Source organism: Pinus tabuliformis, chromosome 2_2 (assembly GCF_031772625.1).
Source record: "Pinus tabuliformis cultivar Carrire ecotype Pingquan chromosome 2_2, CPIR1, whole genome shotgun sequence".
Taxonomy (NCBI): Eukaryota; Viridiplantae; Streptophyta; class Pinopsida; order Pinales; family Pinaceae; genus Pinus; species Pinus tabuliformis.
This window is the reverse complement of record NC_142300.1, coordinates 1,005,113,010-1,005,127,443: the sequence shown is the minus strand read 5'-3', so window position 1 is coordinate 1,005,127,443 and position 14,434 is coordinate 1,005,113,010. Positions and strand designations below refer to the sequence as shown.

The 14,434-nt window shown below is 33.8% G+C and overlaps 1 protein-coding gene across 1 annotated transcript in view; it reads right to left on the bottom strand.

The window, feature by feature from the left end:
* LOC149196773 (uncharacterized) overlaps positions 1-12,621 on the bottom strand; it is a 33,577-nt gene extending 20,956 nt beyond the window's left edge. Inside the window, exons 1-4 of the mRNA XM_089403787.1 lie at positions 12,224-12,621; positions 11,547-12,127; positions 9,066-9,252; positions 8,921-8,985 (exon numbers count right to left, since the gene is read on the bottom strand). Of these exons, the coding sequence (XP_089259913.1) occupies positions 8,921-8,985; positions 9,066-9,252; positions 11,547-12,127; positions 12,224-12,337 (947 nt within the window). The 5' untranslated portion in view covers positions 12,338-12,621. The remainder of the gene's footprint in view (positions 1-8,920; positions 8,986-9,065; positions 9,253-11,546; positions 12,128-12,223) is intronic.
* Between the last annotated feature and the right edge of the window lie 1,813 nt (positions 12,622-14,434).

Genomic DNA, 14,434 nt, shown 5'->3' with positions numbered 1-14,434 from the left:
CGAGTAGCGAGGGTGTTAAGAACACCCATCTTCTGAGCAGGCAAATGATGGGAATCTGCATGGAGATACTTCTCAGTATGCATTTTCTTTCGGAACACAGACTGGGAGAGATAGCCATCCTTATTCTTGGATATAAAAATATCCAGGAAAGGGAGGCAACCATTGACCTCTTTTTCCATGGTGAACTTAATGGCAGAGGACTGGCTGTTGAGGTGATTAAAGAAGTGTTCCAGCTCCTCTGGGCCATGGGGCCAGATGACATTAGTGTCATCTACATACCTTTTCCAAAGCTTGGGAAGAAGACGAGCTGAGGCTAAAGCTTCGGCTTCGAAATCTTCCATAAAAGGATTTGCAACAATAGGGGAAAGAGGGGAACCCATGGCAACACCACAAGTCTGTTCAAAGAACTCACCCTTGAAATAGAAGAAAGTGGAAGTGAGACAGATCTCCACTAGATGCGCAGTATCGAGATCTGTTAGGCGAAAGATCACCTCCAAGGCCTCCTTTATAGGGATGCAAGTATAAAGGGAGACCACATCAAAGCTGACAAGAATGTCCTCAGGGTTAAGCTTAATATCCTTAAGCTCCTTAACGAACGATGCAGAGTCTTTCACGAAGGAATCAGTGCAGCCAACTAGGGGCTTAAGTTTGAGGGCAAGGAACTTAGCCAGAAGATAGGTTGGACCACCAATGGTGTTGATGATAGGCCTCAGAGGAGCCCCTTCCTTTTGAATCTTCGGTAACCCATAGATCATAGGAGCAATGGGATTGCTTTCAATGAGCTTGTGGCACAAGGAACTCACCGAGTTATTCGATTTGATGGCGAGAGCCACTGTCCTAGAAATATTCTTCAGAGGGTTCTTGGGCAGTTTTTTATAACTACCACTATTGTGAAGATGATCTAACATCTTCCTACGGTAATCATCCTTGTTAAGGATGACCGTAGCTCCTCCTTAATCTGCCTTCAGAACTACAATATCTTTGTTCTGATTCAAGGATTTTAGGGCAGCGAATTCCTCATTGCTAAGATTCTTCCGAGGGGGCTTAGCCTTTCTAAGGACGAAGTTTCTAGTGGTTCTGGTTTGTGCAGAAGTTTCTGGTGGTTCTCTCGTGGCTTATCCCCTTGATTCTGCTGATCAGCCTGTCATCCAGAGATCTGACACGTTTGAGCTTCATCGTTCGACTGCTCAGGTTTCGTTGACATCTAACATGTTAGTCGGCGCTTTGGTTCCTGAGTTCGTGGCTCCGTCAGGCTCTCCTATTGAACTTAGACACAGTGGTGAGACTTCGGACCGGAGTCATGGTTCTGTCACTCCCTCACGCGGTCAAGATATATTACAGAACTCTGCACGTTTTTCCCCGGTTCATCCTACGCGCAGCTGCTCGAGCAACCGATGTAGTGATGCTGTTGATCAGGGAAATAGTTCTATTTTACATCAGTGTGATCTGCTTGACTCGTTTGACCTGACTAATGGCGCGGTGGATCAGAAGGATGATGGTTCGCAGGTTCATTGTTTACTTCAGGACCGGACTTGTGTTGTTTCTGACCGGGTAGGAGGTTCGATCTCGGCTTCTTTTGAGCCTGATCTACCTCAATTATCTGCGTGCCAATGGCAGTCAGTCAGCAAAGATTGGTCTAGCGTGAACGGTCTGAGCCCCTTGACTTTTTATAATAGCCATTATAATAATAAAATTGATTGTATTATCAATAATAATAATTCGCATAAGGTTAATAATAATAGTTATAATATTATTAATAATCATTTATATAAATGTAATATTACCCAAGAGAATAGTAATGATGGTATGGATAATAATTGTTCCATGAGTAATAATAACAATTATAATAGTATTAATAACCATAGTAATGATATTAATAATTCTTATAATAATAATAAGATTAATAATTTATATAATAAGAATAATAATAATAGCATTGTAGATAATTTTTGTTCTAATAATAATAACTATAATAATATCAATTTATATGATAATAATAATAATTTACCCCATGATGACAAGGAATTTCTTAGCATTAACAACCATGATTCTGGCATCAAAAACAATAAGGTTTTTGGTGTGAATCCTATTACTTTTCCCCCTTCTTCCAGGAATAATAAAGTTATTAACCTATCTAGCTTCTCTTTCTCCCCTTCTATTTTTAGCCTTTTAAGCAAGGGTTTAAACTTTGCCCTTGCCCCTAGAAATATCCTAGTGGATGACATTATTTGCGACGTGGAGTATGGGATTAGAGATCTTTCGGATAAGATCAAGGATACTATTAGGCAGGATTGTGCTGTCGTCCTTAGAAAGGCTAAGCCCCCTCAGAAGAATCTTAGCAATGAGGAATTCTCTGCCCTAAAATCCTTGAATCAGAACAAAGATATTGTAGTTTTGAAGGCAGACAAAGGAGGAGCTACGGTCATCCTTAACAAGGATGATTACCGTAGGAAGATGTTAGATCATCTTCACAACAGTGGCAGTTATAAAAAACTGCCCAAGAACCCTCTGAAGAAGATTTCTAGGATAGTGGCTCTCACCATCAAATCGAATAACTCAGTGAGTTCCTTGTGCCACAAGCTCATTGAAAGCAATCCCATTGCTCCTAGGATCTATGGGTTACCGAAGATTCACAAGGAAGGGGCTCCTCTGAGGCCTATCGTCAACACCATTGGTGGTCCAACCTATCTTCTGGCTAAGTTCCTTGCCCTCAAACTTAAGCCCCTGGTTGGCCGCACTGATTCCTTCGTGAAAGACTCTGCATCCTTCGTTAAGGAGCTTAAGGATATTAAGCTTAACCCTGAGGACATTCTCGTCAGCTTTGATGTGGTCTCCCTTTATACTTGCATCCCTATAAAGGAGGCCTTGGAGGTGATCTTTCGCCTAACAGATCCCGATACTACGCATCTGGTGGAGATTTGTCTCTCTTCCACTTTCTTCTGTTTCGAGGGTGAGTTTTTTGAATAGACTTGTGGTGTTGCCATGGATTCCCCTCTTTCCCCTATTGTTGCAAATCTTTTTATGGAAGATTTCGAAGCCAAAGCTTTAGCCTCGGCTCGTCTCCTTCCCAAGCTTTGGAAAAGGTATGTAGATGACACTAATGTCATCTAGCCCCATGGCCCAGAGGAGCTAGAACACTTCTTTAATCACCTTAACAGCGAGTCCTCTGCCATTAAGTTCACCATGGAAAAAGAGGTCAATGGTTGCCTCCCTTTCCTGGATATTCTTATATCCAAGAATAAGGATGGCTATCTCTCCCACTCTGTGTTCCGAAAGAAAACACATACTGAGCAGTATCTTCATGCAGATTCCCATCATTTCCTTGCTCAGAAGATGGGTGTTCTTAACACCCTCGCTACTCGTGCCCTTAGGATTTCTGATAGTGAGAGCTTTGATAAGGAGAGATCCCATCTCCTTGATGTCTTTGTGGAAAATGGATATAGTAGGCACCTAGGTCGGAAGGCTTTCCGTAAAGCCTCTGAAAATGCATTAATTAAGAAAGAGCCTAAAGAGCGCCGTCTAGGTGTACATCTTCCCTATGTCCAAGGAACCACGGACAAGATTGCTCGGATCCTTAAGAGGTATGAGATTCCCTCAACCTTTAGGCCCCTCAACACCATCCGCAATTCCCTCCGATCGGTGAAAGATCCCATTAACCCTAAGGACATGAAGGGTGTCTACTTGATCCCTTGTTCTTGTGGGACCCCCTATATTGGGGAAACAGGGCGCTCCATCCATCAGAGGATCAGCGAACATGCAGCCGACCTAAGACATGGGAGATCCAAGTCTTCAGCATTGGCAGAGCATGTTGAAAAGACCAAGCATCAGGTGTGTATAGAGGAGGCCAAGGTTGTCGCCAAAGTTGCTCAGTTCCATCATCGTAAATTCAGGGAAGCTATTGAGATTGAAAGAAGGCCAATCAATCTCAATAGAGATGATGGCTGGAAGATCAGTAGATGTTGGATCCCCGCCCTTTCTTCCTAGTCTTTCTCTTCCTCCCTCCTTTTTCATCTTCTTTGCTTTCGTTAGGGTTTGTCCTTATTGTTTTAGGCCTTTTCCAGTCCTTCTCCTTCTTTTTATGTTAGGCGCTCTTGCTTTTTTCTTCTTCCTGATAGATATTAATTTGATCATAACTATTATATAAATATGATCGTAACTATTATATATTAGTATGATCGTAACTATTATATATTAATATGATCGTAACTATTATATATTATTATTAATTAATTAATTAATTTAATTACTATATATATATATATATATATATATATATATTCTCGTTCTTAATTAGTTTTATTCAGTTTTAGTTTTAGTTAGCTATCCATCTTATTTTAGCATATTAGGACTATATAATTACTATAACCATCTATCACCTTAAATTACCTTATAAATATATTTATGAAAGTAAGGTCCTTTATCTAACTAATTTCCTTTAAATTTATATAAAATTTTAACCAACCAATAAGTTATCACCATATAAAATTATTTTTTAAAAAGTTTCTAGTTATTTATATTTTGACCTTTCCCCCTTAATTTTACTTTTCAACTAACTTTTGTTATTTTTTATATATATATATATTTATATATAGTTATTATAACTAACTACCATATATATATATATATAAGTCAGGTCCTTAATCTAACTAATTCCCATATAAGTCACTATTCTTATTAAACTAATAACATAATCAATATATATAATTATTTCTTTTATTTAATCTAAATAACTCCCATTAATTATCATTTTGACTTTTTGACTGCAGTCCCTAAGTCAAAATTAGCCGTTGGTTAAGATAGCAGTTGGAGGCTCTGCTCAGACTATTTAGCATGCATAGCTGGATCTATTTGACGATGAGCCACACTGGTTGGTTCGAAACGCGTCGACAAATTTCTCTCTTTATGTGATTCACCCCGAAGTTCTACTTATAAATATATATAAATTACATTAATTTAGAGTAATTATTTTTAAATTTCAAATAAGAAAGATAGGTTTTTCTTCTTCCTATTATATATTTAGAAAAAATCAACTCCTTAAAATATTTAGATTATAATTAAGTTTTCTATTACCACTTATTTAACTTTTAAAATATATTTTTTTTAGTAAAACTTATAAATATGAACGAATTCAAATATATGTATAATAGTAATACAATGCTTTAATTAATATATATTTTTAACATTTAAATTAATTAAAAATTATAAAAATGAAACATTATAATTATTTTATAATTCAATAAAACTGTAATTTTTAATAATTATTGATGATGATGATGATGATTGTTAACGTCCACTGAGACCAAATAATGATCTATCGGACCTAAAAAGACAAATTATTTATTTTGATTTAAGATGTTATTCCGATGCTCAAAAAGCTTGGAGAGAAGCCTCCCGAGTTCACTATAATTTTGGCATTGTAAAAGACTAGAAAGGTCAGTATTGTAACAAAGGTTGTGAAATTGAGATCTAATGTGGTTGTATGCAGGGCACTCTAAGAGGAAGTGGCTTTCATCCTCGATGCTCTTATTCTCACAAATATGGCAGATCCTTTCCATCCATGGCGTTTTAGGAACTACCCAGCGGCCAGTCTCACTATGGAGCTCATGAGAATTCGTTCTAATCTTTGCTATATTAATTTTCTTTTTTGAGCTAGTTAGAATAGAGAGATACTTTTGATCTTCAAGGGTGGGGTTGATGACCTTCTTATAATAACTTAATTTTCTTTTAGACGCTAAATCTTTCTCACACCACAATTTTTCTTTGAACTTAGAAGTAACAATATCTTTAATGTTATTTATGTTTTGCAAAGCATCATTCTCATTGATCTCCCAATAGTTTAACCAGGCCCTTGTGTCCTTATGCCATCCTCGGTTAAGCCTTAGGTGATTTTGGCTGGAATTTAAAGCTAGCTTAGGAAGTCTATGATTGTCTATGTTATTGAGCTTGTGCTTGTACATCAGAAACCTGAGCATAGCTAGGCTCTCAATAGAAGAAAGACCCGCTTCTATAAGGAGAATAGGATAGGGTGTATTACTTTTAATTTTCAGGTTATAAGTTATAAAGCGCTTCTGGATTTGCTCAATCTTCCTCCATGATTCTCTGGAGATGCTGCAGCCCCAAACTTCACAGCCATATAAGATAACAGGAGTGACTAAAGTTTCAAAGAGGAACTTCTTTTTATCCCACGTTACAAGGTTTGTTGTTTTACAATTATTTTCAAGACCAAAATAAGCTTTCCATCCCCCATTGATCCTTTTCTCAATGCTATGGTTCCAGTTGAGCTTGTGATGGATATCAATTCCTAGGTACTTGTAAGAATACACTTCCTCCAATTTATTATTGTCATACGTAAAATTAGCGCAAGTGTCCTTTTTAAATTTGATAATCATAAAAACAAATTAATAAATAGATAATTGATTTTTTTATTAATTTATTTCATTAAAATATATATTTTAATTAATTAATTATTAATTCATTTTATTAAAATATATATTAAATTTTTCTTCTTATTATATATATAGAAAAAATCAACTCTAAAATATTTAGATTAAAATTAGGCTTTCCGTTACCACTTATATAGCTATGTTACCACCTATCTAGCTCTTAGATATTTTATTAAAATCTTCTTCCTATTATATATGTAGAAAAAATAAACTTATTTAGATTATAATTAGGTTAAAATAAACTTATTTAGATTATAATTAGGTTTTGTGTTACCATTTAAATAGCTCTGTTACCACTTATCTAGCTTTTAGATTTTTTTTAAGAGAGTAAAACTTATAAGTATGAACAAATTCAAATATACGTTTTTTTTTAGAGATAGTAAAACTTATAAGTATGAACAAATTCAAATATACGTATAATAGCAATACAATGGTTTAATTAATATATATTTTTTAATATCTAAATTATTATTTTTTAATAAATTTAAAATTATAAAAATAAAATATTATAATTATTTTATAATTCAATAAAATTGTAATTTTTAGTAATTATTATTAAATGTGGAAAAAATTAATAAATAAATAATTGATTTTTTTTATTAACTTATTTCATTAAAATATATTTTAGTTTTTAATGTATTAATTCATTTCATTAAAATATATATTAGAAATACATTTAAAAAAATAGCTAACTTTTTGAAATTTCTATTTTCATTTTAAACACTTTCAGTAACTAAATTTACTAAATAAAAAAAAATCCATAAGATTTTATAGTCAATTATATCTAAATTGCATATGCACTAAATTCAAAATCTATGAAAATTATAAAATTCAAAATCCATGAAAATTATAAAATTCAAAATCTATGGAAATTAGAAATTCATATAAAAGTGATAAATGTGGTTAGTAAACATTATAAATTTAATAATAAATTTAAAATGTTGTATATTATTTTATCATATTTTATGGATTGATGAGAGTATTTTATGTTTTATATTATTGTTTATAAATTGATGATAGTAGTTTATATTTAGGATTTATTAAAAGTTTAAATGGAAAATTTACTAAATCAGAAAAAGCCATATAATTTTGTAGCCATTATATCTAAATTGTATAAGCACTAAATTAAAAAATTTATGAAAATAAGAAATTCCTATAAAAAGTGAGGAGTGTTATTATAAATTTAATAATAAATTTTAAATTTTGTATACTATTTTATAATATTGTTCATGGATTGACTAGAGTATTTTGTATTTATATTATTATTTTATAGATGGATGATAGTAGTTTATATTTAGGATTTATTAAAAGTTTAAAAGGAATTATAATATTGAGAATAAGATAAATGAAGACGGTTAATTATGGATTTGAAAATAATTAAATTTTTAATATACAAAATAAAAAGTTTGTTTTCAATATTTTAATTATTCTTATTATTTGACATGGATGTGAAATTTGCCCTTGGATATCTTTTAAAAGTGATAGAGAAAAATAAAACATATCCACAATAATTTTATGTTTTATAATTTGAAAATTAAAACTAGCTTAAATATTTTATCCTATATACTATTCAGTGCATTGTTGTGTTTGAGAAAACAAGACTATATAGAGCTTGGTTGTAACAGATGAAAGAGAGATTTTGGAATATCCCTTTAAATTCTAAGCAAAACCATTTGTAATTCAAGCCGGAATGACAAAATTATTTTTAACTCAAGCGGTAACTGCAGAAAAATGCTTTGACAAACCATTAACATTAATAATAATAATAATAATAATAATAATATATTTAAAATTAAAAATAAACCTTCATACAAAAGAAAATCAAAATATTATAGAAAGTTAATTAACTTTAATTTGGGAAATCAAAAATATGAAAAATATAAATATAAATATAAATTTATATAACATATTTCAAGGTAAAAGAATTTATATATTTATAATAGTTGGAAAAAAGAAAGTTCATGGCAGGTCCTACTCTATTTAGTATTCCCTGCTTCATCAATGAGTTGGGTAGCACTCCATTTACTAGGGTCAATGTTGTGAGAAAGTAAGGGTAAGAAGGTTTTTCCCGTTATTACAAGAGAAAGGTATATAGCAGTACCTACTTGACTAAGTGATTTACTAAATTTATATAAAATACTTGACTAAGTGATTTACTAAATTTATATAAAATACTTCAAGGGGAAAAAATTTATAAATTATTTTCTCATGGAAAAGGTTAAAATTATTTTGTTTCTTGATTTAAAAAATAAAATTTAAAAATCATTTTCTCATTTTTTTAAGAAAAAATAAAAATATCTTGCCTCTTATTTAAAAAAACATAAAATATTTGAAAATCATTTTCCCATTTTTTAAATTAAAAATATATAAATTTCTGATTTACAAATAAAATAAAAAAAAATTGTCCAATTCAATTAATACTAAATTTATTTTGATAAAGTAATTAGCTATGATGACACTGGTTTCCAGATAATTACCTATGATGACACTGCTTTGACAATCTCGAGGCTGCAAACCCTTCTCGCATCTCCTTACCCCAGTGCTACATACAATAATCACAGACATCACATATTGAAATTCCATACAGAACCTGATGGGATTTCAGACAGTTATATGCTCTACCTGAGCATAAAGACGACCGTTCCATTTGGGTTTCTTCTTGCACTTCATAAGATCACCCCTCACAGCAGCCACGGTGGGATTCCCTTTCCAGTAGGCCGTTGGATGTCTGTCCTCCCACTTTATTTCTCTGCTCCCGTTCACAATCTCTTTCACTAATGTTTCCCAGGTTGGTGTTCGTATTTCAGCCCTGCAAGAAAGTAAAAATTGCTTTCAAATTCCACATCACAAGTTTCTAAAAGGCTAGAAATTGAAAACAATTTCTAGTATCAGAAAATAAATATGTTTTGATAGACTTAATAGTGAAACCAATGCGGGGTGGATCTTTTGTTTCACAAGCAAAGGGTCTTATACACCAATTTGATATCTGTCTTGCCATGACCTTCAAATTAAATAATTATTACTATTATTATTATTATATATAGAGAAATTGTATTCTTTGTGTTACAAGCAAAATGTCTTATACACCAAAATTAAATAATAATAATAATAATAATAATAATAATTATAGGTAGAGAAATTGTATCCGTGATCTTACAAACAAAAAATCTTATACACTAATTTGGTGTCTGACTTTGACCATAACTTTATTATTAAATAATAATAATATGTAAAAAAATATATACAATTTGATACCATCTAACTAATAAATAAATTGACTTTTTCCAAATACCCATTAGTGATGATGGGGGTGGTGGTTACCGTGTCCATTGAGACCAAATTGGTCTATAAGACCTATAATCTTTCTTATTTCCTAATCATCTGGCTCCTCCTCTTTCTTGGCAAGATTGGTGTTGTAGTTTTCCTTTTTTTCTCTACGGTCTTCCAACTTTCTTTATCTTGCATCTCCTTCATCTCTTCTGAGACATTGGTGTCTTAGCTTCGCGATCTATTGTGTTCGTCCTTTTGAAGATAGTTGGAGAAGAAGTTTGGTCTAGGAGATCTGCTTTGCTGTTAAATGGAGATTTATTTTGTGCGGTATTCGAACCCTCATAACTTGAGGGGTTGTCGAGTTCACTCTTTTGTTGTTGGGCGGGGCTTTCCCCCTGCTTGTCTTGAGAATTGTTTCTTTCTTGCTCAATTTATCGTGATTCAAAGTTTTCTCAAGAGTATTCTTCTTAGATGACAGTGTAGTGTTCCTTTTGTGCTCCTTCCCACCATGTAGATATGTGGTGATTTTTTCTAGCAGAATTTTTCTAGGAAGCTTTTGGGCAATTTTTGATTAGGTGGCCTATCTCAAAGCAGGATCGACATCTGAAGAGCACACTTTCATAATTGAGTTTCTGATTCCACACATAGTCTTTACTTGTTAGGTGTATTTCAGCTAAGAATCTAACGCTGAAATCCATTTCCACACAGATGCCTGCATAGGTGGTTCGGGCATATTCTCTATTTCTGGGCACCTGCAGTAAAATTTCCCAATTGTATTTCCAATGGCTTTTAGCAAAGAGAAATTTCAGAGATGCAAGGGTAGGTTTGGCAATCTCACTCAAACTAGTGCTGAGGTTATTACTATTATTGAGGGATCGAATGATGGGTTCGATGGCCTCATGAATAGGCCTGATTTTCCCAAAAACCAAGGGTCGGAATCTAGAATACGTTGTTTGATTTCAGGGTTTTCAAAATCTACTATAAAGAAACCCCTAGCACAAGGGTAGATATTAATTGCATCAGGAATTAGAGGCTTCCATACCTCCAAAATCCAACTGTGGAGCGCTGTCAGCCGCGGCCAAAAACCATTGAATCGGTAGATTATGGCACTTTCAGAGAACTTCAAAGCCTAATCGAGTGAAGCCTGGACCACCTGGACAGTGGGAGCTGGGGCTTCACTGACGATATGGGCAGGAGCTTGCCCCCTAGAGGCGGACGGAACTGAGCCAGCAGTTATTTTCGCAATGGCTCAAGAATGCTCTTCTACTAAGTATAGAAGATTGCCGAAAAAAAACTACAGAATTGGCAAATCTACAACTTGGAAAGCCGCTCTATTTCTCAATAGAGCCGCAGACCTAGAGAAATATAAAACTTAAGACCCGCAGAGGAATCGGCAGACCTATTAAATCATACCCCGCAGATCTAACCACAGAAGGCCCAATCAAGCCACAGATCTAACTGCAGAATGAATTGACAGACCTGTGAGAAAAACCACAGACTTGTACAAATCTCTTCTTGCACGTTCTAATGATGGAGAGCCCCAGATCTAACTTGGAGAGCCACAGACCATGGAGAGCCCAATCAAGCCCCAGACCCTGAGCTATTTGACACTTCCCAAAAAATTTATAACGCACATCAATCAATAAATAAATAAATAAAACCTCACAATTTTTTTTCAAACCGTCAAAAAAACATTATTTAAATGATAAGATTCATTGAAAAAGGAATATGTGAAGGATAAGATAAGACCATCAAATTTACATCCGGCTGGCCACACAGCCATGACTCTATATACAGTACTGTGCTAAAACTCAACTGGGTTTTCAAACTTACCATCCCCAGTAAGACCAATCTGGAAACGCAATATCAAAAGAATCTTCGGTCCCGCAAAAACGAAACAGCGGGGAAGGAGGATTGGCCGGATTTTTATAATCGGCTCGTCGGAAAGTGGGCCTGTCTCGACAATTGAACATCAAGTCCAAGTCGGGAACCATTTGGGGATAGAATTTCAGCAACTGTGCAATTCCCCATATTGTAAACAGATCTCTGGTTTGATAAGACTTTCGATACGATTCCACATACATCCTGCCATTAACAATAGTCAGCCTGAAATGTGCAAATTTCTTTGCAGCTTCCACCATATCCGACGTAATTCCAGTCTTCGCCCAGGGCTTCATGTCCCGGCGAATCCACTTGAAATAAAAGGGGCACGAGGTGGCCTCATGGACATAACTGGGGTTCCTCAGAACTTGAAGCCACGACGGCGAACACATGGCGCTGGGCGAACACTTCAGCAATTCATGGGTCTTCGCTATTCTCTGCCAGATGGGGCCATTCATTGTCTCGTTTTGGCTCGGAAATCGCCGGAACATATTATTTTCCACCATCGCTCGTTCTTCCCATAGGTTATCGGACTGTTAGATCAAAGTTCAATTCATGGTTATAATAGAATTTTCATATAGAAAAGTCTTCTGATAAAGTGAAAAATCTCAGATCGAAGTTAATCATACCCATCGCTTGAGAAGGAACATGGGCAGGGCTACAATCAGCAAAAACAGCAGTGCGGATCTAAATCCAACCGTAATTAATCTGCCTCTCATTTTATCTCGGATGCTTTCTGCCATTTTTGTTGGATCGTTTCGCCCAGGAATCCTTTCGCTCACAACATCATTAGTTGCACATGCAAGGACAGACCAGGCGAGCGGACTCTCCTTCCCTGGGAGAAATCGATCCGTAGGAAAGAGGGCATACTTCAAGTACAAATGTGATAGATTGACCACAAATAATGCAACGGCCCCAGTTTTTCGGTTGTTCTACCATCCAAATGGTGAGCGGATGTCAAACACATAATTTAATTCTGTATTATGTCACACCTAAAGCAGAGGAAACTCTCAATCATAAAGCTGCGATAATCACAGGGTCGGTCTTTAACGTTATTGTCAATGGAAAGGATTCTAATCGCATTATATATAAAATAAAAGTAGGCATAGTGAAAAAGTTACTATATAAAATAAAAGTGGAGATAGTCAAAAGGTTATTTTAATAGTGGGTCAAAAGGTTATTTTAATAGTTGGTTTTGTTATTATGAAGGGAAAGGATTTTAATTGCATTGTATTTATAAAAGTTCTCATTTCAATACCCAGATATTAATGTCAGTGGATAATTTATTAAGGATTCTAATCCCATTATATTTATAAAAGTTCAGAGAGCCAGGGTCATTTCAATAGCCAGATTTTATTTCAATTTTAAAGGTTAAAAATTTATGTATTTGTTTATCCTAATAAGTCATGAGGAATGTCATTATTAAATATAAGTATTTTTAAGTTTTGAAGGAAGTGTGTTTTTTCCAAAAGGATGAATCAAAATATAAGATCATATTTTATTTTAATTTTATTTAACTGAGGCTTTTTGTTGGTAGATTGACAACTCTACTTACAAGTTGATAGATGTGGAGTAAGGAAGTTTAACACCATTCAACAATTATAGTTTTGCAATTGAAAACCAGTTACAATATTCCAAATAAAGTGATTGTAGTATTTTGAGTCAAGGTTGATATTGTCCTTGATATAAGGTTAAGTTATTAGTTTAAATAGGATGATCTAATCATTAAGATGGTGGGAAAGTCGTAAATTGTCATTTGATGGGTCAACATCAGGGTAAGTAGTGTAAGGTTAGGTCATGATGGTAGTAATCAAGACAAGTTGTGTAAGGTATGGCATGAAGGAATATCATAAATATTAATCAAAATGGGCTCATGATGTCCTAGAATATGGATATTGTGGTGTTTGGAATCAAGCAAGTCATTGTGGTTTAACTGAAAACTATTAATGGTTGATCACAAATGTTTAAATGAATGAGGTTGAAACGAATGAGGTTGAAAAGATATGGATGAAGCCACACAAGCTTGATCATTCAAGTGGAAAATCTGGATCTCCATATTAAGAATGATGTGATTTGAGTAATTGAATATCCTTGCTTTCACATTATGGGAATGGACATTGTAATTCATTTATAAGATGCTTCATTTGAAAAGTACCATAAAATAGGTATACAAACAATTATTGTTGTGAATCAAATAGGAAAAATAAAGAAAGCTAATTGGAATTTAAAGGTTCATAGTGGGAACTTTGAATAACTATGAATGAACTTATAAATAGTCCATCATTGGAATGGAACTAACTCTAAGTTTGATAGCTAATTCTCATTATGGGGTGAAGATTTCAAATTGAGATATAGGAACAAAATGTTATAATTGTCTGCATCCCTTACAAAATATTATTTTGTCATTCAATTTATTATAATATGTAAATCTATTTTTTTAAAAGATCCAATAAAATACAATTAAATCCATTCCATTTCTACATTTTTCTTGAAATGGATTTCTCGTTAAATGTGTGTGGCTGAATGTGTTTTTCATTTTTGTTATTACTTATCTTGCAAATAGATAAAATAATCCTGCTTACTAAATTGTATTAAATTATTAATTGTATTAAATAATAATTTAAAAGTTACTTGAATATCCATTGGATTGTTCAGTGAAATGCATATCAATATCAGAGTTGTCTTGCATAAAGGTTGGAATACATCATTTTGAGTTGAATTGTTTCAAAACTAATGAAGTTACTATGAGGTGAACAATTGATTATAGAGGACCCCAATATTGGAGAAAAGGGAACAAAAACTAGCCTCAAGTTTTAGGTATGGCAGAGGATTAAGAATAT